Consider the following 25,509-nt stretch of genomic DNA (forward strand, 5'->3'; position numbering starts at 1 on the left):
CTTAAACGCTTCTGCCACTCCTCCCAGCGACTTGCTTTTTATAATGTTTCGGGCACACCCAATTTACATATTACCACACGAGAATGATAATACTTGCAAGGTCCCCTCTCTATATGTAAAACTAAATATGATTGCAAAAGAGTTTAATCTATAAAGATTGTAAAGATTAAACACTTAAAACAAAAGTAGGCTAAAACAATTAAAAAGGATTGATGGTCCATGGAAAATAATATCAAGCTGCCATAAAAGTTGTTGTTATTATTATTATAATTATTATTATTATTATTATTATTATTATTATTATTATTATTATTATTATTATTATTATTATTATTGTTATTATTATTATTATGCTAGTGCAGAGAGTGATCCCCGCTATTTTTTAAATCGCATTTCCAAATTTAATTAAAGTTGTATGATGTTTTTTATTCAATTGTAAGGTTGAAGTATAGAATAGTTACAAAACACCCTCCCCTCCCCATGTTAAAAATGGCTTTTTAACTAATAACGGTATTATTTACGTCAGGATCACTCTATGCACTAGTACCATTATTATTATTATTATTATTATTATTATTATTATTATTATTATTATTATTATTTAGTTTTTATTATTTTTTTAGATTTTTTTGGAAGGGGACACCATCAAATCTATAGGAGTAAACGAGAAAAGTGCAAAAGAGTACGCTGGATGGGTGCGAAGGAGACTGGGACCTTGGGCAAGCTTATTGCCATGCAAATTCCAGTGAAGAAAAATGGTCGTTGCCAACGAGAAGTCGATGGTAAGCGACTGTTGTGATAAGCCAAATTCTTTTGTAAATGTTATTAAGAAGTGAAAAGCACTGCTAACCTGGGCAGACTAATTGTCACCCAGACTCGAGAGAATACCATCGATTGTGGATTACCTAAGTGAGATAATAATAATAATAATAATAATAATAATAATAATAATAATAATAATAATAATAATAATAACTAGCAGAACCTGTGGCAATTCCACGGGGGACACATTCATATGTAATATATTGATGTTGGTAATCTGTAGATGTTTAACGTAAATGGAGACGCTCTGATATTATTGTAGTTCTTTTGTTAAAACTGCAAAAGTATTTATTTAAGCCAGCGGAGACGCCCGGCATAACCCGGTCGTAAAGTACGCTTAAATATGATATTTTAATTCTTGCAGGTTTCTTATATATAATAATAGAGTTAATGTTCTATCGATTCTTATATATTATAAAGTTGCGATTTCAAAAGTAAAAAAAAATATACATTCATATTTCACATCAACCCCTAAAGAATTCGACAGGTGAGGCATTTATAAAGATTGTTGAAAGATGGGATCAAGATACAGAGATCAAAGGTCGTTATTGTTGTGATTAAATTTTCAAGATGACATTTAAAATAGGCAAAATCTTTTGCACCAACTTGATAGAACGGACAATAGTCCGAAAAGAAAATAATCCAAATAATAAATTTTCAACTGAAACATTCAGACAAAAAGATGCTAATCAACGTATTAGTTAATCTCTTCTTTACTGACATCCCAGGCTTGAGTATAAATGCTGTTTTCTACAAGGAGTGACGATAAAATTAGTAACTACCCCACTTTATTCCATGTGAAACCCCACATCTTCTCTGGATGAAGGAATTTTTGAAAAAGCAGACGAAATGAAAACGACGTTTTTTTCTTTTCAGAGGACCAGGTCTAAGAGAAATAAAAATCGAGTCACATCGTTCAGAGCTAGCAGAGGAAGATTAAAACGTGTGTATTTTCGTATTAAGGTTGGGACGATTAATCGGAATCGGAAAAACATTTTGATGTATCGGAATCGGAAAAATTATAGTCGAATTTTCGATTCCAAACTGATTCCAAAATTTAAAAAAAAAAATGAAACAAGCACAGATTTTATTTTTATTAGAAGTTGTTTCTTTACAACATAAGACTGAGAAGGCCCACATTTACAGATTTAACACTGATTAGCAGAGTTTAATTTATTTTATTTATTGGCTATTTATCAAGAGATAACGTGCCTATTGCACTTATAATCGGTTTGCATCTAATCGCTAAAATGTCCATACGCCCTCATTCGAGGGAATTCATATGATTATTAAAAACGTTTAAATGCTCTGGGCGGTGTGTATGGGGAGGTAAATTTCGTTGGCGCCAGCTGTACATTGGAGTGTCTGTCATCGGCCTCTTTCTGAAATAATTAAAGTTTTATGGCACACGTTTGGACCTAAGGAAATCTTTCACTGCTGTGACAATTGTTATTCCAAGCATATTTGAGAACCTATTCCTAGATGTAGACTCTCCAAACCTAATGTAATTTGTTTTTATTAGTTTTTATTGTAAACAAAGTAAATATTCTGGAGTTCACTTGCCTAATCAATATCACAGATTTTTAAAAGCTTTTCGCACCTATTTGATAAATGGCAATATGGTGTCTATTAGAGACTTCACACTTTAATATCAAAGATTTAACATGCTTGAAATTTAATTTTTTGGCACTGGTTTTGTTTGATCACCACATCCTTTGAAATATTTTACGTTTCCTGATATTTTGTTTGGTTTTGGCACAAGTGAAAACATAGATGAAAATCTCACAAGTTTATCAAAACTTTGAAAGAGCAAACATTTAAAATTTGTTAACTTAAAAAACACTTTTATCTATATTTAAAATAACCAAAACATATGAGATTCTATTTTTTTAGGCGATTATGTGTGAGCACACCGAACCGTTATTTTAGAATTTAGAAGGGGTGTTCATTTATGCATATAAATATAATGTAAACTGATCCCATTTCGGTGCATTATAACGTTTTAAGCAGTTATATAATTTTTACGATTAATTCTAAGACCGATATATAAAATCATAAAATCACACATAATTGCTATATTTTTCGTATTGCCACTCGTACTTATGGTTAGTAATAGGAAAAGCGTAGTCTTATGACTTTTAACAATGCTATATGTTAATATGATAGCGTGTCTGTTATTTATTTTGTGTGTCACGATTACATCTGTTGTTTAATTGTTATGGATTCCCATTTTCTTATAATAAATAATTTTACCAAGAACTCTTCATAAGTTTTGGTTTCAGTTTAAATTATAGCTAATGGCACTTAAGCCATCTATTTTTTTATAAATGATTTTACCAAGTATTCTTCATAAGTTTTGGTTTTGATTATAGCTGATGGAACTCCAGTGATCCATTTATTTATATAAATAATTTCATCAAGAATTCTTCAAAAACTTTAGTTTAGGTGTCGGTTATAGCTGAAGGAACTCAAGCTGATGCACCAAAGTCATATGGATACATTTTTTTTATTTTTAAAATTGCAACTTTATAATATATAAAAATCGATAGAATATTAACTCTATAATAATATATACGAAACCTGTAAGAATTAAAATATCATATTTAAGCGTACTTTACGATCTGGCTACACCGGGCGTCCATGCTAGATTAGATAAATACTTTAGCAGTTTTAACAAGAGTTACAATAATATGAGAGCATCTCAATTTACGCCATGAATACCAACGTCAATATATTACATATGAATGAGTCACCCGTGGAATTTCCACAGGTCTCGCTAGTTGTTATTATTATTTGCATCTCATTTTTTTTTACAGCAAAGCAAATCAATTTAATAGCCCACCAAATTTATAGAATTTAAATAAAATTTAAACATTCATAGAAGGAAGGTATATAATAGTTAACGAAGCCCAACGCCCTCTCCATGTTAAAAATGGTTTTCTAAATAGTAACATTATTATGTAGAAATTCGTTCGTAACAATGGAAGGGGACGTTGTTAATATTTAGTTCTTACATATACGTAGATATCGGATGTCACCAACTATCATAAACACTGGCGGGGTGAACAATTGTCTGGAAGGTAATCTCCAACCTCGCCAGTGTTTATGATAGCTAGTGACATCCGATATCTACGTATTTGCACCAGAGAAAATGCTATTTTTATACATGAGTGTTACTGTGCCAATACACGTGTGCGCGCATGTGTGTGTGTGTGTGTGTGTGTGTGTGTGTGTGTGTGTGTGTGTGTCTACGATAGTGGGTTTTGATGTATCAATTAAATGAATAGGAAATTAAAACTTAATTACCACAACCGTAATTTGTCAGCATTTCTGTAAGTTCTGAGGGTATGTTCACATCGCATCTTTTTAAGCAATCGACGACCTCAAGCAGATCCCTGAAAAAATAAAGAAATAAAAAGTATAGATCGCACAGAATTATTGTAGAAACAAAGGTGAAATAAAGACACAATAAAACAACATCAAACGTGAAATGAAAGCCTATAAAATTTGTAATTCTTTTTAACCAATTTTATACTGCTAAAAACAGCCTGTCCTGTCTTGACAGAGTACAAAATAGACTTCGTGGCCTAGCGGGGGGGGGGCTTTTCTCTACCCTGCTACCTCTCTCCCACAGAAGAGACGTTGCGAGTCTATCCTTGTTTTATCGTTATTTCCATGGCAGGTGCTCGTCTGAACTCCAATCTCTGGCCCCCCCTCGCCAATCCTTCACGAAAAACACCCGTCTAGCTGAATCCACTGTCAAAAATTTCCCCCACTCTATATCTGTGCCTAAATCAAAACGCGGATTCCATGAACAAAGCTTCTTTCTTAGAACTGCACGCCTGTGGAACTCTCTTCCATTTACCTGCTTCCTAGCTGACTACAACCTGGATGTCTTCAAGTCCAACGTTAACAAATTCTTAATGAACCGCCCCCTTAAGTAAACACTTCATCAAATCTCCACACTAACGTAATGTACTTGCAATAACCCTTATCCCTGAGTGGCTTCCGGGCCTTGATAAGTGGTGATCACTGTGTAAAAAAAAGCAAAGGTGAAATAAAGACACAATAAAACAACATCAAACGTCAAATGAAACTATATAAAATTTGTAATTCTTTTTAACCTTTTTTATACTACTGTCGCCAATATTTCGTTATGATATCATGTTACAAATTTATTTTTATATAAGGATTGACACCTGTGCGCTTAAACACACCTAAAAAAATGTGCATCCACTTCTTGTTCTACAAATAACAAATAAATAGATAAAAGATGGCTAAAGTGAATATGACTACTTAGGAATGGCCTGCAAAAAGTCCAGATCTAAATTCAATGGAAAATGTTTGGGAAATGCTTGCGCAACTTGTCTATGATGGACCTGAAATAACGAAAGAGGGTCAACTATGGGAACAAATACTAGATGCCAAAAAACAACTAATAGAAACATGTAGAGATGTTAATAAGCGACCGAGCTATAGAAGACAAAGTCTTAGCAAAGGTCGAAGCAACACACGGGAGAGAACGAGCAAATATTGTTATTATCATGTAAAATTCGCTATCGAAGCGATACGTTGTACTTAACCTTGTTCCTTTAACAATAAGAAACAGAGAAACGAACATACCAGCCAGAAGAGGCAACAAATGTTTATGGATTTTCAACAAAAGGTCGTCTATTTTATATTCGTGACAAAACTCATGGGCAGAACTTCTTAATAGACACTGAAGCGGAGATAAGCGTGATACCACCGCCGCCAAATCAAAAAATGACTCCACAGTCTTACCACCTCATAGCAGCTAACTGCACAAAAATACCGACGTATGGAGAGAAATCCTTATATATTAATCTCGGCATGCGACGGATTTTTTCGTGGATTTTTACCATAGCCAACGTGACGGCACCAATATTAGAGGCAGATTTTCTAGCCAGGTTTAATTTGTCTGTAAATATGACTAATCACACACTGAGGGACAATCAAACGAAGATCGTGATTAAAGGTATCACTACGAGACATCAGTCTACCGGAATCAGTTCTGCCTTACCCGAAGATACTCACATTTGTCAGTTTCTTCAAAAATATCCACAACTCTCGCAGCCATTAAAATACATGGATACTATTAAGCATAATGCAAAGCACTATATGAAAACGAATGAACAACCCGTCTACGTAACCCCCAGACGTTTGAAACACGATAAATACAGGATCGCGAAAGATGAATTTCAACGCATGTTACAGCAAAGAATTATCCGGCCCTCCAAAAGTGCTTGGTTTTCTCCTCTACACATGTTACAAAAATCAGACGCGACAACATGGCGTCCTTGCAGCGATTTTCGGAGATTAAATACACAACCCGTATCGAATAGATACCCTATACGTCACGTTCATGATTTCGCAATCGGATTACAAAATGTCACAGTATTTTCCAAGTTGGATATAGTGAAGGCATATTACCAAATTCCAGTGGCAAACTTCTGTTTTCCTTAGCATAAGACAGTAGGATCACATTCTTTTCGCTTTTTTCTTTCATTTTTTTCCCGGCAATATTGTCTACTAAATTAAATTATATTTCGACAAATGTACATTTTGTTTTCATTATGGTTATTTAATCTATTAAGCGTGAAATAATCAATATGTTTAAAAACTAAGTTCAGTAACATGCATTCAATTTATTTCCATTTATTTTACTTAAACTCATTATATATATATATATATATATATATATATATATATATATATATATGTATGTATGTATGTATGAGCAAGCAGTTAATAAAATATATTAAAAAAACTTTGAAATGAGTTAAAAAAACATATTTAATCTGAAAAGGAAACACTAGATAAATGGATAGTCTTTAATCCGCGAAGTTTCGAAGAAATAATTTCCTTCTCATCAGAGGGTAGGAATTAGCAAAATGCGGGATCGGATTTTGCTTGCGGAAGTATTTGATGAAACAACAAATAAGTCAAAAATCTTACTTGAAAACAAAAAAAGTGAAGCAGAGGAAAGAAAACGTGATTACACATGAATGGATAGTCTGGTGGAAAATAAAAAAAATCCAGTGATGGTAAAACCAAAATGTAAAACTTCAAGAAAGTTAAAAGAATTTCCATTTGTACAAGTAAAATCCAAGGAAATCCCGTTATTGGAAGAAGATGGTCCATAATAATCGAAAAGCAGAAATCCATGAAATTATTCACAAAAATGTGTACAAGGAAAAAAAGAAAAGATTCCAATAATATTAATAAAAGAAAAATAAGATATGCTTTTCACTCTGAAATTGTCTTGGTTTCAGATTACGTATTGTCCTATTTCATTTCAGCCTATTACTCAGTTTTTAATTTAATTCATGCCTGGCTAAGTAAATATTGTTAAATCTAAATGTGACGACGTTTCAAAATCTATTCAAAATATATAAGCAGAATATTGGTTTCTTTCTGTAGTGAAGTAGAAGAAAAAAAAAGAAATTAAAAATATATATACATAAGACACAGCTGTTCCTTCCAACCGTCGTTTCACACTCTGCGCTCTTCGCTTTGCTTAAAAAAAAAGTACCGTTTATATGCTGCCCATTTCTCCACTTATGCAAATTGACTATCAACCAGAGCCATGTAATTTTCCATTTCTCCAAACAGCCAATTTGCAAAGGGGGACAACTCAAACCACACGCCCCTTTGATCTACACGATCATCACATGTCAACCCATCACGTAGTCGCTCGACCAACATGGCGGCCGTCTCTCTCGCTGCGATCTCCGCGGAGCCTCTTCGTGAACGTCGCTACTTGGCTCGACGTCGCTGTCTTCCTCTGATTACACCACTACCGGCCGCACATCAAGGATGTGTCGGGGGATGCCGTCGATAGATACATTGTTCGAGGACTGGACACTTGTCACAATGTCCTTCCCCCAGCGTGTGGTATAGCGAGCATCAGGCGGTTTGATCCACACTTCCTCTCCCACTCGCACAGTCGCTCGCTTCTAGCCTTCCTCCGCGGGTACCTGTGCTGTTCGGGGATGTCGCCACTCGTACTTGAAGACTGCCCTCTGCGGCACTGACTTCACTTTTTGCTCTGACTTTGGAGCCATATTATACCAGAAGACAGCTTCTGGCGGCGAAATCTGGCCCCTTTCAGCTATAGCCTTAATGGTCCTGTGATGCAGCTCCACAATTCCGTTTCCGCCTGGTCTATATGCAGCCCTGAAATAGCGCCGCACTTCCCACTTATCCAATACATTCTTCATGGCAGCTGAGCAAAAGGCAATTCCATTGTCCATTAGCACTTACGTCACTGGACCCCTCTCCAAAAACACCTCTTCCAAGACCTTTGCAATTTCACCTGCATTTTCCGCCTTGATCTCCCTCCAAATTGCTACTCTTCCTGGTCCACAGTCGACCATTGACAGATACGGCCTCTGTCGATAGTGCGTTACGTCTATCGCCAACCTGCTCCAGTTCTCTGCCACCTGAACCTCACCAGCTTCATGTCTACTCTGCGCAGGGTCGATTGATTGACACCGGCTGCATCTTTCAATCACTGTCCTAACGGCCTCCTTTGTGATTCTGGGGTCCACCTTCCTGGCCAAGAACAAGGTTCTATCGACTCCAAAATGGTGCATGTCATGCAGATCCTTCAGAGTGTCTTCATTCACACAACATATTGCAACAGCCGCCTCATTCGGCGCCTTTAGCCAGGTCTTCTGCACCCTCGTCATCACATCTGCCCTGTTCTTCACTGAAGGAACGATAGTAACCCTAAGTTGAAGATCAAATTCCCTAATCAGCTCCCTTAACATCATCAATCGATGCTTTACTAGCATCTCGGCAGCGCCTTTCGTCTTCACCCTCCTTTCTCCTGTAACTTCGGACTGGATCCAAGAGAACACAGTGGCTGAGTCGGTCATCACCTCAATATTCTGTAGCCCCCATTTCAAGGCTAAGTTGATGCCCTTCATAACCGCATCCAGTTCCGCCACATTTATGTGAGCCACGTCGTCCTTCTTCCGCAACCAAGCAGCATCTTCTGCAGTAACACCACGTATCTGCAAGGTGACCCCCGCTGCTATACAGCTTGCATCACACCACACAACACCTTCTGCACTGTTGGGTACATGCCAAAAACCTCTCACTGGATCCTCCCTCTTCACCTCTTCAATAATCTCTCTCATAATTTCCACAGTCTCTTTATCAACTCCATCCTCCCACTTCGCTCCACTAGCTAGCCTTTTGATATAACTACATGCAGTCCGTAGCCATCCTGCAATAGGGTAATGGCCCACCAGTCTTCCGCATATTGAGAAGAGTTCTCGCCTGCGCAATTTTTCCGACACCTCCGGGATCTCATTTCCCCTCCGGAACACTAACCGTCCTTTCTGGCCCTTTCTTAGTTGAAGCCCTAACACAGCTCCCCCCTCCAATGATTCCGGGCGTTTTGCAATTAGCCCAAAGCTGTTGAGGTGTTTTACTACGTCCTCCGCAGTTGTTACCGTCTCATCCACCAAAATATCATCAATGTAGGAACTGGTGGCTCTTCTGACTGCGTCCTCCTTGCTTAGCACGGTTTTGAGGATCGCTGCCATGATTTTTGGTGCAGAATTCAGGCCAAAACCCAACCTAGTCAGGCAGTACGTTCGGCCCTTGTACCTGACCAGTTGGTATTTCCAGAATTCCTCTGAAATGTGGATCTGTAGGTATGCAGATTTTAAATCCACAATCGTCGCAGTCTTCTGAATCTGCCTCCACTCTCACATGGTCTCTCCGCACACGTCTATCACATCGCCTCTCGTGTACGTTCAGCTCCCTGAAGTCCAGTACTGGCCGAACTTTTTGTTTTGTGGGCTGAACAACCGCCATTAACGGCAGCACACCTTCCACCTTCTCCGTCCATGGTCTTAAAATCCCCTCTGAGATCCATCGGTCCACCTCCTTCTCAAATTCAACTCTTGTGCCTCCTCGCAACGTATGCTCGTAGCATTCTACTCTGTTGTTCAGTATGGGAGGTTCTCCCTTCCATGCCCACTTGACTGTCCATTTCTCACCATCAAAGTGTGCAGAGAAATCTTGGTCCTCTATCGTGCAACTTTTGTCTGACCCGGCCGTTCCTGTGACACCTTTTTCGAATTGCACACCTGCAGCCCCTTGATGTCCTCCAAATCTCACGGAGTTCCTATATACTGTCACGCCCCCTAGTCGAGCAATTGCGTCCATCCTAGCACCACATCGACAATTTTGTTAATAACAATCGCCTGGATTGTTAGTGACATCCCACGTACCATCAACCGAACGATACCTGTGCCATTGCACTTCACCTCTCTGCCGTCAACTGCCGTAATGCTGCTGGTTCCATTGCATGTGTCAACCATGTCTTTGGTGACAATTGTTGACGTACAGCCCGTGTCGACAAGGGCTTTTGCACTTCGTCCATTTAAGGTCACCTCTACTTGTGGTGACATACCCTGAAGCGCCTTCATCGAATAAGTGGGTAGCCACCGGCGCAGTAGCTTCCCCCTGTTCGTTTCTGGGGACAGAATCTGCTGATGTGGCCGACTTCCCCACAGCGGTAACACGTGACTTCTGGTTTTGGCTCCCTGCACTCCCGCGCCATATGGGGGCCTTGGCATCGGTAGAATCTGCCAGAGAACCTGGATGTCTGCCACAGTTCTCTCTGCTTTTCGTCCTTCACAATTTCCTGCTGCAGTTTGCTTCGTTGAGTGACAGCTACGATTCCCTGCTCATTCTCTTTTTTCCTGGCCAGCACCCTAACCTGTGTAATCAACTCCGCCACCTCCATAGTATTTACACCGGGAAGTTGCTGCAGAGCTATAGAAATATGGTCCGGGAAGCCATTGATAAAGGCCATCTTAACCATCTGTCCTCCATTGAATCCTGCTAGTCCCGTCAGCCTCCTGATATTGTTGGCGTAAACATCGACAGGCTCTCCTGTCCACACCATACGGCTTAGTTTGCCATATGCCACAAACGGTCCTTCGGTAAATGCTTCCCTCAACTTTTCCTCTATGGCGTCAACAGACAGTCGATCCTCCTCCCGCATCTCCAGATATAGGGCCAGAGCATCACCATCAAGATACAGCGGTATCAAGCTGGCTACATCCGCGATGTCCTGTAACTTAGCGACAAGTTTAACCTTGATCAGCCAGGTTATAACATCTTCCTCTCCAGAGAATGTCTTAAGCATTTCACTGCTGATCCTCTTTGCTTCCATAGTTCCCGCCGAAATAGCTTGTAGTGAAGTAGAAGAAAAAAAAAAGAAATTAAAAAAATATATATATATAAGACACAGCTGTTCCTTCCAAAAGGTTGAGCTCTTCAACGTCCAAAAATAATTCACCGTCACAAAAAGAATTCACCGTCACTTCTTCCAACCGTCGTTTCACTCTCTCTGCTTAAAAAAAGTACCGTTTATATGCTGCCCATTTCTCCACTTATGCAAATTGACTATCAACCAGAGCCATCTAGTTTTCCATTTCTCCAAACAGCCAATTTGCAAAGGGGGACAACTCAAACCACACTTTCCTTCTTAAAAAAGAAGAGGATAGTTCCACTGGACGACCTCAAATGTAAAGTGAGTCCCCCCCACTCCAATGACCTGTGATAGAAAGGGTAGAATTCCTTAGCGTCATTTGCACGGTGGACGAAGTATCGAGACCTCGAAGATGAAACCTTAAGCTAAGTACATTTTTCTGCTCACTTTTTTTAAAGTCAATCAAATCTAACCCTCTTTTTTCGTTTGTGCTCATATCATTCTATGTAGTTTTATTTTATTTTTATTTCTCACACATCTTAACTATTCTTAATTCACTTATTTTAAAACAATTTCCTGACTAATTTCTTTCTTTTTTACCATGTCACATCGAGGTAGTAGTGGGGTAGGGGGAATCCCTATTAGCTTAATTAGATGACAGAAGAACTTTATTTAAGTACGATACTTAATATTAACAGCCATGGTGAGATGCAAAAAAAAAACCATATATATATATAAAATTAAAAAAATTAGAAAATTAAAAATAAGTGCCCCCAATTAAACTTTCACTATATTCGTAACTGAAATATGCAGTATCTTAGCTGTGATACTCGGACTATTTTTACTGAGTGGATGCTATGCTCTGTGCCTTACCTTATGCCTATAAATACAGAATACGAATTCCGAATCGCCATGAACTAATTCCTGTAAATGGAAAAAAAAAACACCCAACGGCTAGCTACGAAATCCCAATATACATCTTACCTCCAAGACGACTACCTCTGTCTAACCTGCATGCGCAAAAAACTTCACCTGAAACTCTAAATCCTAATGGAGATCTGTTATTTTAAGTTAATACCCGCTGCCTCTTGAACGCTAACAATCTGCTCCCTCCCACCAAACCGCCACTTAACTCCTACATTGCACAGCGTTTGTAGTGGAATCTTTAACCCAGCCCCTTTACCCTTACATGCTAACTGCTTAATCACTAAACATCTATACAATTCTACCTATTAGACATGCATTGGAGTTCATTCCTATTCCAGTTAGGTACAGTCAAAGTATGTACTCGGAAGCAAAGCGCACTGCGTTACATAACTGTTTCCTCCTAGATAGCTTGCAATGATGCAATGATTTATACGAAACTGAATCCAATACTCCTTGTTACGCTAAATGGCCATGACTCCTACTTGAAAGATGAAATTATCTTCCCTCAACAGAAACACACTTTGTACCTTCAACTTTATTCGCATCTACTAAAAACTTGCCCATATATCTATTTACCTAATTACACATGACTCAAAAGTTAGTTTTATCCGTACTATATTGCACTCGCATCTCAAGCCCTCCTGACATCTAAAATATAGTTTGGGCACAACTCGTCGTTCAATTCTTAACACCTACTGACCTACTCACACTTCAATGTCATCCTAGACCCAAGCCAACATGAATAAAATAAAAAATATATAAAAGGAAAGCCTCAAACCACATTATCTCCTTTCTAACAAGCCTTCTACAATCATAGCTGCTTACACTGCATGACTCTACTCACCCCAGTAACAATGAAATAGCAATGCCCCTAATCCATTTTGAGGAGTACCTATTCACCAGATATATAACCTCTACAAACTAACCCAGTAACATTAACTAACCACGCGGGGTCACAGAAATACCTGGATTAGAATCCAGGCGCGGAGCAAACCCTCTCAGTGCTAACGGACACAGTAGATCTTTCCAGATCATCCATCTAGGAGAAGGAAAACTCTGAAACTAAACCAAAGGGGAGGAGGCCTCTTCAGTCGAAGATGACAACCTTCCTCGAGCTGGTGACTCAAACAAATTACCGGTTTGCAAATCTAATTTGCTTAAGGAGTAGATAGGTTCTGTCTATCGCCCGGCTTCCATACTCCTTCTTTGCCTATTAGTCAGGTGCAGAGACACTATCAGTGATTCGACAGAAACACCCAGTTGTCGATCTTGTTTCTTGTCTAGGGCAATGAACGCCGTTTCCCAACTCCCGACACACCCCACCCCTAAAACTGGGCACTTGAGAGTGCTTGAGTACCACATATGCCTGAGCAATTAGATTGGGTTGACCTTCTTCTAATAGGTTGAGGGTACCGGATTGACAGTTACTGACTGCTGTTTCCGACTGGTAGTACAGGTGCCCTAACTCTTTGGTAGCGCTTAGAGCAGCTGCTCCATCAACAGTTGTATAATATCGGGATGTTTGTAGTGCCATGTCGCGCATGGAAAGAGACCCTGCACTATTCACCAGTGGACTTTCCTGAGGCCACAGTCCTAGTTGAAGAAGGGTCAACTGATGGTCTACTTGTGATGTATGTGTGATACTCTGCATAACCTCCTGTTCAGCTCCCCCTTACCTAACTAAAACTTGTAAAAAAACTATGATGCAGTACAATCTAAAAATAAGCTTAAACCAGGCTTAGGGTCAAACAGATCCAACTTGCCTCTTCCCTTGAGGCTTGCATTCACAAATATCCGTGGGCTAAGAACTAATTTAGCTGATGTTGAAGCATTTCTCCTAACAAATACCCCGGATATCTTAACGCTAAGTGAAACTAACCTACACTCCTCCGTCCCTTCTAACTACTTTAACAGGCCTGGATATCTCCCACTCTGCCGTAAGGACTCTGACACACACATGCACGGACTTGGAGTTTACATTTGTAATACCCTTCTCTTGACTAGAGAAAAAACCTAGAATCGGATGATCAAGCCTTTATGTGCTTTAGACTAATCTTGCAACACAACGTTAGCTACTTTTACTTTCTATACCGCTCTCCCTCGACCCAAGACTGCACCATAATAAACAAAGTCTCTGACAGCATAGACATAGCACTCTCCCTCGACAGTAGCGCACAAGTACATGTATTTGGTGACTTTAATGTCTATCACAAAAACTGGCTTGGATTCTCTACTTACACAGATGCAGCAGGCAGAACAACTCATAGCTTCTCTATATCTCACTCCCTATCACAAATTGTTACTTTTCCAACCCGTTTCCCTGACCAGGAAGAACAACACGCATCACTTTTAGATCTGTTTTTGACCACAGTTCCTGATGATTGTATAACGAATGCCGACAGCCCACTTGGGAACGCTGATCATCCAGTGATAATGGTTGAAATCGCCCTAAACTCTAGAGTCAAAACTGAAGAGCCAGTGCTCAAAACAATGAGATATTATAAAAAGGCTGACTGGGATGCCATTAGAAATCTTATCAGAGATGCCCCATGGGGAAATATCTTTTCTCTTCCTGCTGAACAGTGTGCAAACGAGACCACTGAATGGTTCAAAACTGCAATTGAAGCGCACGTTCCCATGCGGAAATTTTTTAGCGAGCCCACTCTCCCCAATGGTTTATTTCGACCTGCGCAACTGCCATTGCTCAAAGGCAGCATGCATACCGCAGATTTAACCGACATAAGTCCAGTTCAAACTGACAGAAGTACATAGAAGCTAGAAATAACGTTAAGAAAGAAATAGCGACAGCTAAGAGAGAATTTATGCAAACCACTAAAAAACGCATAGAAGCACAAAAGCTAGGAACTCGTGACTTCTGGAAAATCTACAACAGGGTAGTAAATAATGGGCAATCAACAATTCCCGCACTAACCAACAATCACGAGGTTCTTTGCTCAGCAACTGAAAAGGTTAACATGCTTGCCAGTCGATTTGCCTCAAACTCCACACTGGACCCTTCCAACCACCCTCTACCTGACTTTCCTTTGCGGACAGACGCCACGCTAGACGATCTACAAATCACCCCTGCTCAAGTACATGCTATCATAAAAAATCCTGACAGTTCAAAAGCATGTGGACCCGACCTCATCCCAGCTGTGCTATTAAAAAAGTGCTCAGCTGAAGTAGCTCCAGTTCTCTCCAAACTCTACAACAAATGCCTTAATGAATCTTGCTTTCCGGGCTGTTGGAAAACTGCTTCTGTGGTACCAGTATTCAAGAATTCTGGCGAAAGAACTGACCCATTAAATTATCGCCCCATTAGCCTCCTCCAACTTTTTGCCGAAATATTTGAGACCTTAATCAAGTATGCTCTGGTCCGTCACCTTACAGATGCTAAGCTTCTGACTGACAAACAATATGGATTTAGACAAGCCCGTTCCACAGCAGACATTCTATCTGTAATCTCTGAACGGATATACCATTCACTGGGCAAAGCGAGGGAGGGCAGAGCGATAGCTCTAGATATATTTAAGGCTTTTGACAGGGTATGGCATGAGGGTCTCCTCAGGCAGATTAGATCATACGGTATCATTGGTAGAATACTTAGCATAATTAAATCCTTTTTAGATAAGAGAAAAATCCAGGTTGTCCTCGACGGTCGTACATCTAAACAATATGATATAAATACGGGAGTGCCCAATGGGGTCTATCCTTGGATCACTGCTGTTCCTGATATTCATAAATGACCTCCCGACAAAATTTCCTCTGAGATGGGTATATATGCTGATGACACCACACTCTATAATAGACACGACAGGAAAACAAATGAACACATATCTAAAGAAATGGCAGAAACTCTAGAAGATGACCTCCAATCTGTAGTGGAATGGGGACAAAAATGGATGGTCACGTTCAATGCCGCCAAGACTAAACTAGTTTCATTCAATAATTACAAGAAACCTTTTCTACCATCTATAGCAATGGCCAACGACTCTTTATCTGAGAGCACATCTTTCAAGCTCCTTGGTCTAACACTCACAGGAAACATGAGTTGGAACAATTACATCGAGGGCATTGCCAGGGCCGCTGCAAGGAAGGTGGGCTCTCTCTACCGTGCTAGAAAACTATTAACACCCGAAAGTATCCTGTACCTCTATAAGGCAACCATTCGCCCATGTATGGAGTATTGCTGTCATATTTGGGCTGGTGCATCGGATACTAGTCTCTCGCTCCTTGACAAGGTTCAAAAGAGAGTCGCAAATCTGATAGACCCTGAACTGGCATCTAAGCTTCAGCCTCTGTCCCATCGACGAAATGTTGCATCCCTCTGCCTGTTCTACAAGTATTATAATGGTGAATGCTCTGACGAACTGCAAGCACTTGTGCCCCCACGACGTAAACACCCTCGACAGACCCAACAGGCTGCTAAATCCTACCCCCACATTGTAGAAGTCCCTAGATGTAAAAGATCTTTCTACTCCAGTAGTTTCTTCCCCAGAACCGCTAGACTTTGGAATTCCATTCCAGGTCCCTGCTTCCCCAACTGTACTAACGTTCAGAAGTTCAAGTGCAACGTGAACCAACATCTTGCTGCCCAAATCCCTACATAGTACCCCAGTAGTTGTTGCCCCTGTTAGTAGCCCCCTACACCAAAGTGGCAATGTGCCTTGTATGGGGTGAAAATGTAATAAAAAAAATAAAAATAAAAAAAATAAGAAAGATCAGGGAAGAGAAAGAGGAGAAAAAAATGATGATAAAGTTAAATATAAAATATATAATAAATCATAAATAAATCATATTATAAGATCTATTTCCTATTTGGTTTTATCGAGCTTTTACATCTGGCTGATATAATTTTATAAATATTAATTCTTTAATATTTATAATATACTTTACTTTTACCATCTTGGATCATTTTGGTAAATTTGATTGTAATTTTTATTTTATATATATATATATATATATATATATATATATATATATATATATATATATATATATATGCCTGATGAACACTACTGTGTAGCTTAATTGCCATATATATTTATAACTTACTATATATATATGTATATATATATATATATATATATATATATATATATATATATATATATATACATATATATATATATATACACACACATTATATATATATATATATATATATATATATATATATATATATATATATATATATAGATGTTGTTTGTAAATCGCGATATATCCACACAGTCGTGCGAGATGGATGAGTGGTAAGGGGTTTAGGCTCATTACCGTGGGATCCTGATTTCGAATCTCGCTAAATTCAGCCACTCTGATGAGTCGTGTCAGTGGATAATTATATTTCAAAAATGATATATTCAGCCACTCTGATGAGTCGTAAACGACGAAATACGTGTCAGTGGATAATTATATTTTTAAAATAATATATATATATTTTACATTCAATATTACTTTTATTTCTGTAAAAACTGTTTTTTCTGAAATAAATATTTTTTTTAATCAGTTTGCGGATTATCTTATTATTGTGAAATTCGGGAATTTGCGATGGAGTATATTTACTCATCCGAACGAGTTCCGGTCTCGAAAGTCACCAGAAGTAAACGGTGTTAGTTAATTTGAAGAATAATAGAATATATTTAGAATAAATATTCATTTACATTAATATAGTAATGTTGGCTTAAAAATGACAACCTATAAATAATGACATGTAAAATCAGCAGATGATTATCTTAGTGACGTCATTTGGAGTGGTCTTTTTTTAATATAAGTGGGAATTAGTTAGAGAAGAGAGTTAGCAGGAGGATGTCAGAAATGGCGACAGTCAGAACGTAAACAGGATTTAGATGAGTGTACAACTTTACAAGAGAGGAAAACACTCTGGAGTTAAAGTTGCCGAAAATAAAATCCGATGCTCTGTCGTTCTTGGGGGAGGGGGAATTTACATTGCAGCTTTCCGTCAATACAAGACCCAAGATGGCACGGATATGTTTCCCGATTGGTCAGATGTTGAAACCCCAAATAAATGTTATTCGTCCTTTGTAAAGGCATATATATATATATATATATATATATATATATATATATATATATATATATATATATATATATATATATATATATATATATATATATATATATTATTGTCCTGCCATGGCCTGTACTTAAATGTACATACACACACAACGAACTTTAGATAGATGATCACATATATATATATATATATATATATATATATATATATATATATACTAGCTGTACCCTGCAACGCGTTGCTGTGGCTTAATTTCGTGTAATGGAAAATTCTAATAAAAAGAGAAAATGCATGTTTCTTATATTCTTAGTACAGCAATCTACTCCAAAAAGTAAAAAAAAAAGGCGAAAATGAAAAAAAAAATGGTACTCTTGCAGAATTGGATCCGGATCCTCGGGAGTTACCATCAATCATGGCTTGGGCTCGACCAACATTCAGTGGATTAAACCGAAAGTTGCTAAACCATTGAAACGCTAAATAGTTTTCTTTTTTATTGTATTCAAAAATGTGAGTTTTTAATTAATATTTCGGTAAGGCTTGGTGTTACTATACACAGATTCGAAAAAGTTGTTAAAAAACGAATAAATGAAAGCAAAGGTAAGGTAAATTACGTTTCTATCTAACTGGATAATTTTTTAGTGTTTTTATTTAATATAAAATGTTTAATCGGCTCAAAAACGCAGTGTTTATCTATGTATTTGAAAAAGACGAATAGTCACGGACTCTGTTGAATATGTTAACAATGTCAGACACCTACTGATTATATGTTATTGTGACATAGGCTGACATATTCGGTGGGTTTCTGATAGTATTTTGTATAGTTTTTTAGCTTTAAATCATTTTCTTAAACTTAACATTATCAACAGTGTCCATCACCGTTTGTATTTTTCAAATACACTGATGAACACTGTTATTCGAGCTGACTAAACGTTATAGTAAATAATACGGGTTTGTATTACTAAACACAGAAACGAAAAAGTTGTTGAAAAATAAATATAACAAACAAATGTTATCAAAGGCAAGAAAAGTTACTTTTCTACCTAACTGGATAAGATTTTAGTGTTTTTATTTAGTGTAAAATGTTTAATCGGTTTGAAAAAATGTAGTGTTTATCTGTATATTTGAAAAATACAAATGGCGGCAGACTGTTGAACACATTAACTTTGGGAAAATGAGTTAAAACTAAAAAACTATACAAAATACTGTCAGGAACTCATTCAATATATGTTACTGTGACATAGGCAGACATGTATTCAGTGGTTTTTAACAGTATTTTGTATAGTTTTTTTTTTAGTTTTAAATCATTTTCTCAAACCTAATGTGTTAACACACTCTGCCGCCATTTGTAATTTCAAATATAACAATAAACGCTATGTTTTTTGAGCCGAATAAAAATTTTGCATTAAAAAAACAAAAAAAATTATCCATTTCGGTAATAAAGTAACATATCTTGCCTTTGATAATATTTGTTATACATTTATTTTTGACAACTTTTTCGAATCTATATCTACAGTAGTACAAACCCAATAAAAACACTAAAAAGTATCCAATTAGGTAGAAAAGTAACTTATCTTGCCTTTGATAATATTTACTTGTTATATATTTGTTTTTGTTGACAACTTTTTCAAGTCTTTGTGCAAGTACAAACCCAAAGGTGTATTTTTCTGTCTAATTTTATTTTTGTTACCGCGCTTAGATTTAAATTTCAAAATATATTTTTGGGGGGGAGGGTATTATTTTTACATTAGGTCCACCTCCACAATTTTCGACTATGCTGAATAAGATAATCTCATTTAAAATTTGCAGAGGCAATTAGTTTTCGAGATATAAAGACCAGTACTATGTACTATAATTCACTGATGGTCATGAATAAACACTCCCAACCTCCCCATATTAATAACGGCTTTCGGAATAAACAACACCCATGCCTAACCACATGTTTTAACCTTTTACCTGTCTTTCGTCTTTTAAAAACGGCTTTTGGAATAAATACCACCATTCTCCCCATGTTAAGAACGGCTTTCAGAATAAACACCCCCAACCTACCCATATTATAAATTGTGGAGGTGGACCTAATGTGAAAATTTACCTTTTGTTTTTTTTAATAAATTGTTAGTTGAAAGCACAGAACAGTGACAAAACATCATCCCCTCCCCTTGGTAAGAATAGAAAAAAAAATAATAATAATGGTTTTCTTGGTAGAAACATTTCTATGTTTCACCTAACAATTCCTGGTGCTAACGTTATTATTTAAAAAGCCATTCTTAACATGGGGAGGGGAGGAGGTTTGTACCTAATCTGTACTTTAACCTTACAATTGAATAAAAAAAAAACCATCATAAAACTTTAATTAAACGTGGAAATATGATTTAAAAAATAGCACGGATCACTCTCTGCATTAGCACCGAAAGTACAGAATAGTTAGAAAACATCCTCCCTCCCCATGTTAAGAATGGCTTTCTAAATAATATTAATGCTTCAGTACTGTTCCTTGTCTGCTTAAGTTTAATTTTTGTTTATTAAATTGTTAGGTGAAAGTCCAGAATAGTTACAAAACACCCTCCTCTCCCCATGTTAAGAATGGCTTTTTAAATAATAACGTTATTATTTCAGCACGGATCAATAAGTGCACGAGTACCCAATTTCTTTAATAAAGAAAAAGCATTAATATTTTCTTATGTAAAAACCACTTCTGTAAAAAAAGAAAAAACGTGTACTTTCAATTTTTGTTAAAAAAGGTTTTCTTGAAAAAAAAAACAAAAAAAAATACGGTAAAAAAAGCAAAGAACAAAACATTAATCGGTATTCATGCAGAGAGTGATCCGTGCTGAAATAATAACGTTATCATTTAAAAAGCCATTCTTAACATGGGGAGGGTGTTGTGTACCTATTCTGTACTTCAACCTTACAACTGAATAAAAAACATATCATAAAACTTTAATTAAACGTGGAAATGCGATGTAAAAAATAGCGCAGATCACTCTCTGCATTAGCACCGAAAGTACAGAATAGTTAGAAAACATCCTCCCTCCCCATGTTAAGAATGCCTTTCTAAATAATGTTGATGATTCAGTACCGTTCCTTGTCTGCTTAAGTTTAACTTTTGTTTATTAAATTGTTAGGTGAAAGTCCAGAATAGTTACAAAACACCCCTATCCCCATGTTAAGAATGGCTTTCTAAATAATAACGTGATTATTTCAGCGGGGTAGCTTCTCTGCATAAGTACCATGTTTTGTTTTTAAATTGTTAGGTGAAAGGACAGAATAGTTACAAAATACCATCCCCATGTAAAGAATGTCTTTCTAAATAACATTATTTCAGCACAGTATTTTCAATGCATGTGTACTATTTATTTTTGTTTATTAAATTGTTAGGTGAAAGTATATGTTAAGAATAGCTTTCTAAATAATGGTATTATTTAAGCATGGTACCTTCTCTGCATAAGTACTATCTTTTGTTTATTAAATTGTTAGGTGAAAATATAAAATAGTTACAGAACACTCTCCCTTTCCCATGTTAAGAATGGCTTTCTTAATAGCATTATTTCAGCACGGTACCTTCTCTGCATAAGTACCATCTTTTGTTTATTAAATTGTTAGGTGAAAGTATAGAATAGTAACAAAACGTCCTCCCCGTGTTAAGAATGGCTTTCTAAATAACGTTATTATTCTATTATTATATTATTATGGTACTTTTTCTGCATGAGTACCATGTTTTGTTTATTAAACTGTTAGGTAAAAGTACAGTACTCATGCAGAGAGTGATCCGTGTTGAAATAATAACGTTATTATTTAAAAAGCCATTCTTAACATGGGGAGGGAAGGGTGTTTTGCACCTAATATGTATTTTAACCTTACAATTGAATAAAAAACATATAATAAAACTTTAATTAAACGTGGAAATACGATTTAAAAAATAGCGCTAACCACTCTTTACATTAGCACGAAATATTATTTAAGCAAGTTACCAATCCGTAAAAAAAAACTGTACTTTTACCAACTAATCTTATATTGAAAAAAAAAAAACTCAAAAAGCAAGCGACAAACTTTTTTTTGCCTTATATAATAAACAAAAATGTTTAAATTAAAAAATTTGGAAGATAAACAAATGAATTATGTTTTTTTTGTTTTTTTTTTACTTATCGAGTAAACAGAAAATGAAATCTTCTACTTCGTTTCGTCAATTCGTGGCTGTGACATGGATCGAACCGGAAGTTCAGTTTTATCAACAAAACAGGTTCGCACTAATGATTACGAAAATATATTTATTTTATTTAATATTTTAATAATTCGCGAGGTAAATTTATATTAATAACATAAAAACATCCCTCGACTCTAAAGATGGGTTTCCTGAAAATTTAAAATAAATTGGTAACGTAGAAATATGGTTTTATTCACTTATAACGAACCAAGAATTACATTTTATGTATATACACTTGTGCCCGATATTATTCATACCCCACCTTGAAAATTGAGTTTATTATGTGTAACTTTGTAAGAATTTATTGTTTACGTCCATATCGATACATATTCTTAATAAACCTCTTCTGATCATTTTCGTCATTTTAAAATCTCGGGATACTTGTAATAAAAGAAATATACAGCTATTTATAAAATCTGCAATGTTCAAAAATAATCATACCCCCTTATGTTTTCAGTATTAATCGAATTTCTGACTGTTTGTTTCCTGTTTGATTCTTATTTTGAATGCTTTTATACAACCTTTGATTAATTTCATTTCTTTTTTTGCATTTTTCAGAAATTAAAATGATATCTACTGAAAACCAATAAAAGAATAAAAATTATTAGAATGGGGAAGGAAAAAGAGCTTAGTAATGATCTTAGGACTAAAATTGCGAATTCACATAAGGATGGTTTAGGTTACAAGTCAATTTCCAAGAAATTTGAGGTCCCTACAGCAACAGTACAGAGCATCATCAAAAAATTCCAGAGCCACCACACAACAAACAACTTGATTGGTAGAGGAAGGAAAAGGAAACTGTCTGATAGAGCCACCAGGAATATTGTAAGAAGTGTTAATGCAAATCCAACCACCACTACTAAGGACATTTTAGAAAATCTGGAGTCTTCTGGCATAAAAATATCAAGGCAAACATTGCAAAGGACTCTGCATGAAAATGGTCTGAAAGGAAGAAGACCAAGAAGGACTCCATTGCACACCGGAAAACACCTTGCAGCACGTCTAAAGTTTGCTAGGACCCATGTAAATTCTCCAGAGTCCGTTTTCTCAAGTATTTTGTGGACTGACGAAACAAAAATTGAATTGTTTGGCCATATGGATGCTTCTTACGTTTGGAGGAAGAAAGGAGAAGCTTACAACCCAAAGAACACCATACCCACGATGAAACATGGTGGTGGTAGCCTAATGTTTTGGGGCTCCTTTTCGGCTAGTGGTCCAGGTAGTTTGGTCAAGATAGATGGAACCATGAAGAAGGAGCAATATTTGGAGATACTCCAGAAAAAACATTAGACAGGATGCGGAGAATCTCCATTTAGGACCAAACTGGGTCCTTCAACAGGATAATGATCCAAAACATACTGCCAAAATAGTCAAGAAATGGTTTGAGGATAATCAAATTAATGTTTTGGAATGACCTTGCCAGAGTCCCGACCTGAACCCTATCGAAAACCTCTGGCACATATTGAAAACTGAGGTTAAAAAGCGGAAACATAGAAATTTGAGGGATTTGGAGAACTACTGCATTGAAGAATGGTCAAAAATCAGTGTTGATGCTTGTAAAAACCTTGTTGATAAATATCCAAAACGGTTACAGGCAGTTATTAAGAATAAAGGGCATGCTATTGACTATTAGTAAGAGAGGTATGAATAATTTTGAACTAGTGCCATTATTGTTTTTCTTTGTATAATGTTTCAAACTTGGATAATTTATTTATTTGTTGAGTTTAAATTAAATGCCTATGCTTGATTTATTGTCTGAAATCCCTTTAATATTGTCTACCTTCTGGTTTGAGCAATATTCTTATAGAAATCTCAAAGATCCGAGGGGTATGAATAATATCGGGTACAAGGGCATCTATGAGTATATATATATATATATATATATATATATATATACTCATATATGCCCACGCATACAATCACAACACTAGACACTAATATAAACTCATGAATATATATAAAATGCGGAATACTATATATATATATATATATATATATATATGTATATGTATATATATATATATATATATATAGTATTCCGCATTATATATATATATATATATAGTATTCCGCATTTTACTGGGTTTATATAATTGATAATTCGGTAACCGTTTATATACTAATAAATTTTAAGTCAGAATGAGATGACTTAAATTATAAGCTTCAAAATTACTATCTTTTGTAATTGAGCATTCATATATTGTTTAAAAACATCAAGACATCAATGAATAGATTGATTGCAACAAATAGTGTATTCCATCGTTCGTTACAATTGTTTCAAGACTATTCGGAAAATTCAAAATAAGAAAGTATTTTACCTACATCATCAAGAAGAGATTTGGGTAAAAAATTTTCTCATATTTCTTCTTAAAAGGGAAATGGATTCCATATTGTTCATTGTAAAAGTGTTTTTTTTTTCAAAACGTCTGATGATAGGCTGTTCTTGTGAAAATTTTCGAACGATATAGGGTTTTAATTTGTCCGAATAGTCTTGAAACAATTGTAACGAACGATGAAATATGCTATTTGTTGCTTTCAATGTATTCTTTGATGTCTTGGTTTTGTTAAAACAATATATATATGTATATATATATATATATATATATATATATATATATATATATATATATATATATATGTATGTATATATATATATGTATGTATATATATATATATATATATATATATATATATATATATATATATATATATATATATATATATATATATATATACAGTCCTGGTCCAAATCATCAGACCATTCAAGAAAGTAAGCGTTTACGCATAATATCGAATTTTTAATCAAACAAATGGTTGAAACCATTGCCAAAGGGGAAAATATGATGGAAAAAAAATGAAATCCGTTTCATTCGAAACCTTAATCTTGATCTAATAATTATTTTTTAAAAAACAAACATTTTCACTTGGTCAAAATGATAAGATCACTTTAATAAAATCGGCTTGTTTTGAAAAAATGAATATGAAAAGCTTTCTATGTTACTAAAAGCAACTTGTTAGTGGATAAAAAACATCTTACTAAATTATAAATGGCAAAAGGGAAACCATTATCGAAGTTTGAGAGAGGAAGGATCTTTGAGCTTAATAGGGGTGGACTCTTCCATAGATCCATTGCAAACGAAGTGAATCGTAGCAAAACGGTCATCACAAATCTTTTAAGAAATCCAGATCAATATGGGCACAAAAAGAGTTCAGTTCGACAAAAAAAAAATAAATAAATAAAAAATAACCACATCACTGGATCGCCGT

The 25,509-nt window shown here is 36.1% G+C and overlaps 1 protein-coding gene across 2 annotated transcripts in view; it reads right to left on the minus strand.

Annotated features, from left to right (window-relative positions):
* Positions 1 to 25,509, minus strand: part of LOC145259290 (uncharacterized) — an 86,702-nt gene that overhangs the window by 44,150 nt on the left and 17,043 nt on the right. For both annotated transcript variants that reach the window (XM_080117162.1, XM_080117161.1), the window contains exon 3: positions 4,129 to 4,217. In XM_080117162.1, the coding sequence (XP_079973288.1) occupies positions 4,129 to 4,217 (89 nt within the window). The remainder of the gene's footprint in view (positions 1 to 4,128; positions 4,218 to 25,509) is intronic.

This window comes from Euprymna scolopes, chromosome 34, assembly GCF_053919585.1.
Source record: "Euprymna scolopes isolate OS-2025 chromosome 34, ASM5391958v1, whole genome shotgun sequence".
NCBI lineage: Eukaryota > Metazoa > Mollusca > Cephalopoda > Sepiida > Sepiolidae > Euprymna > Euprymna scolopes.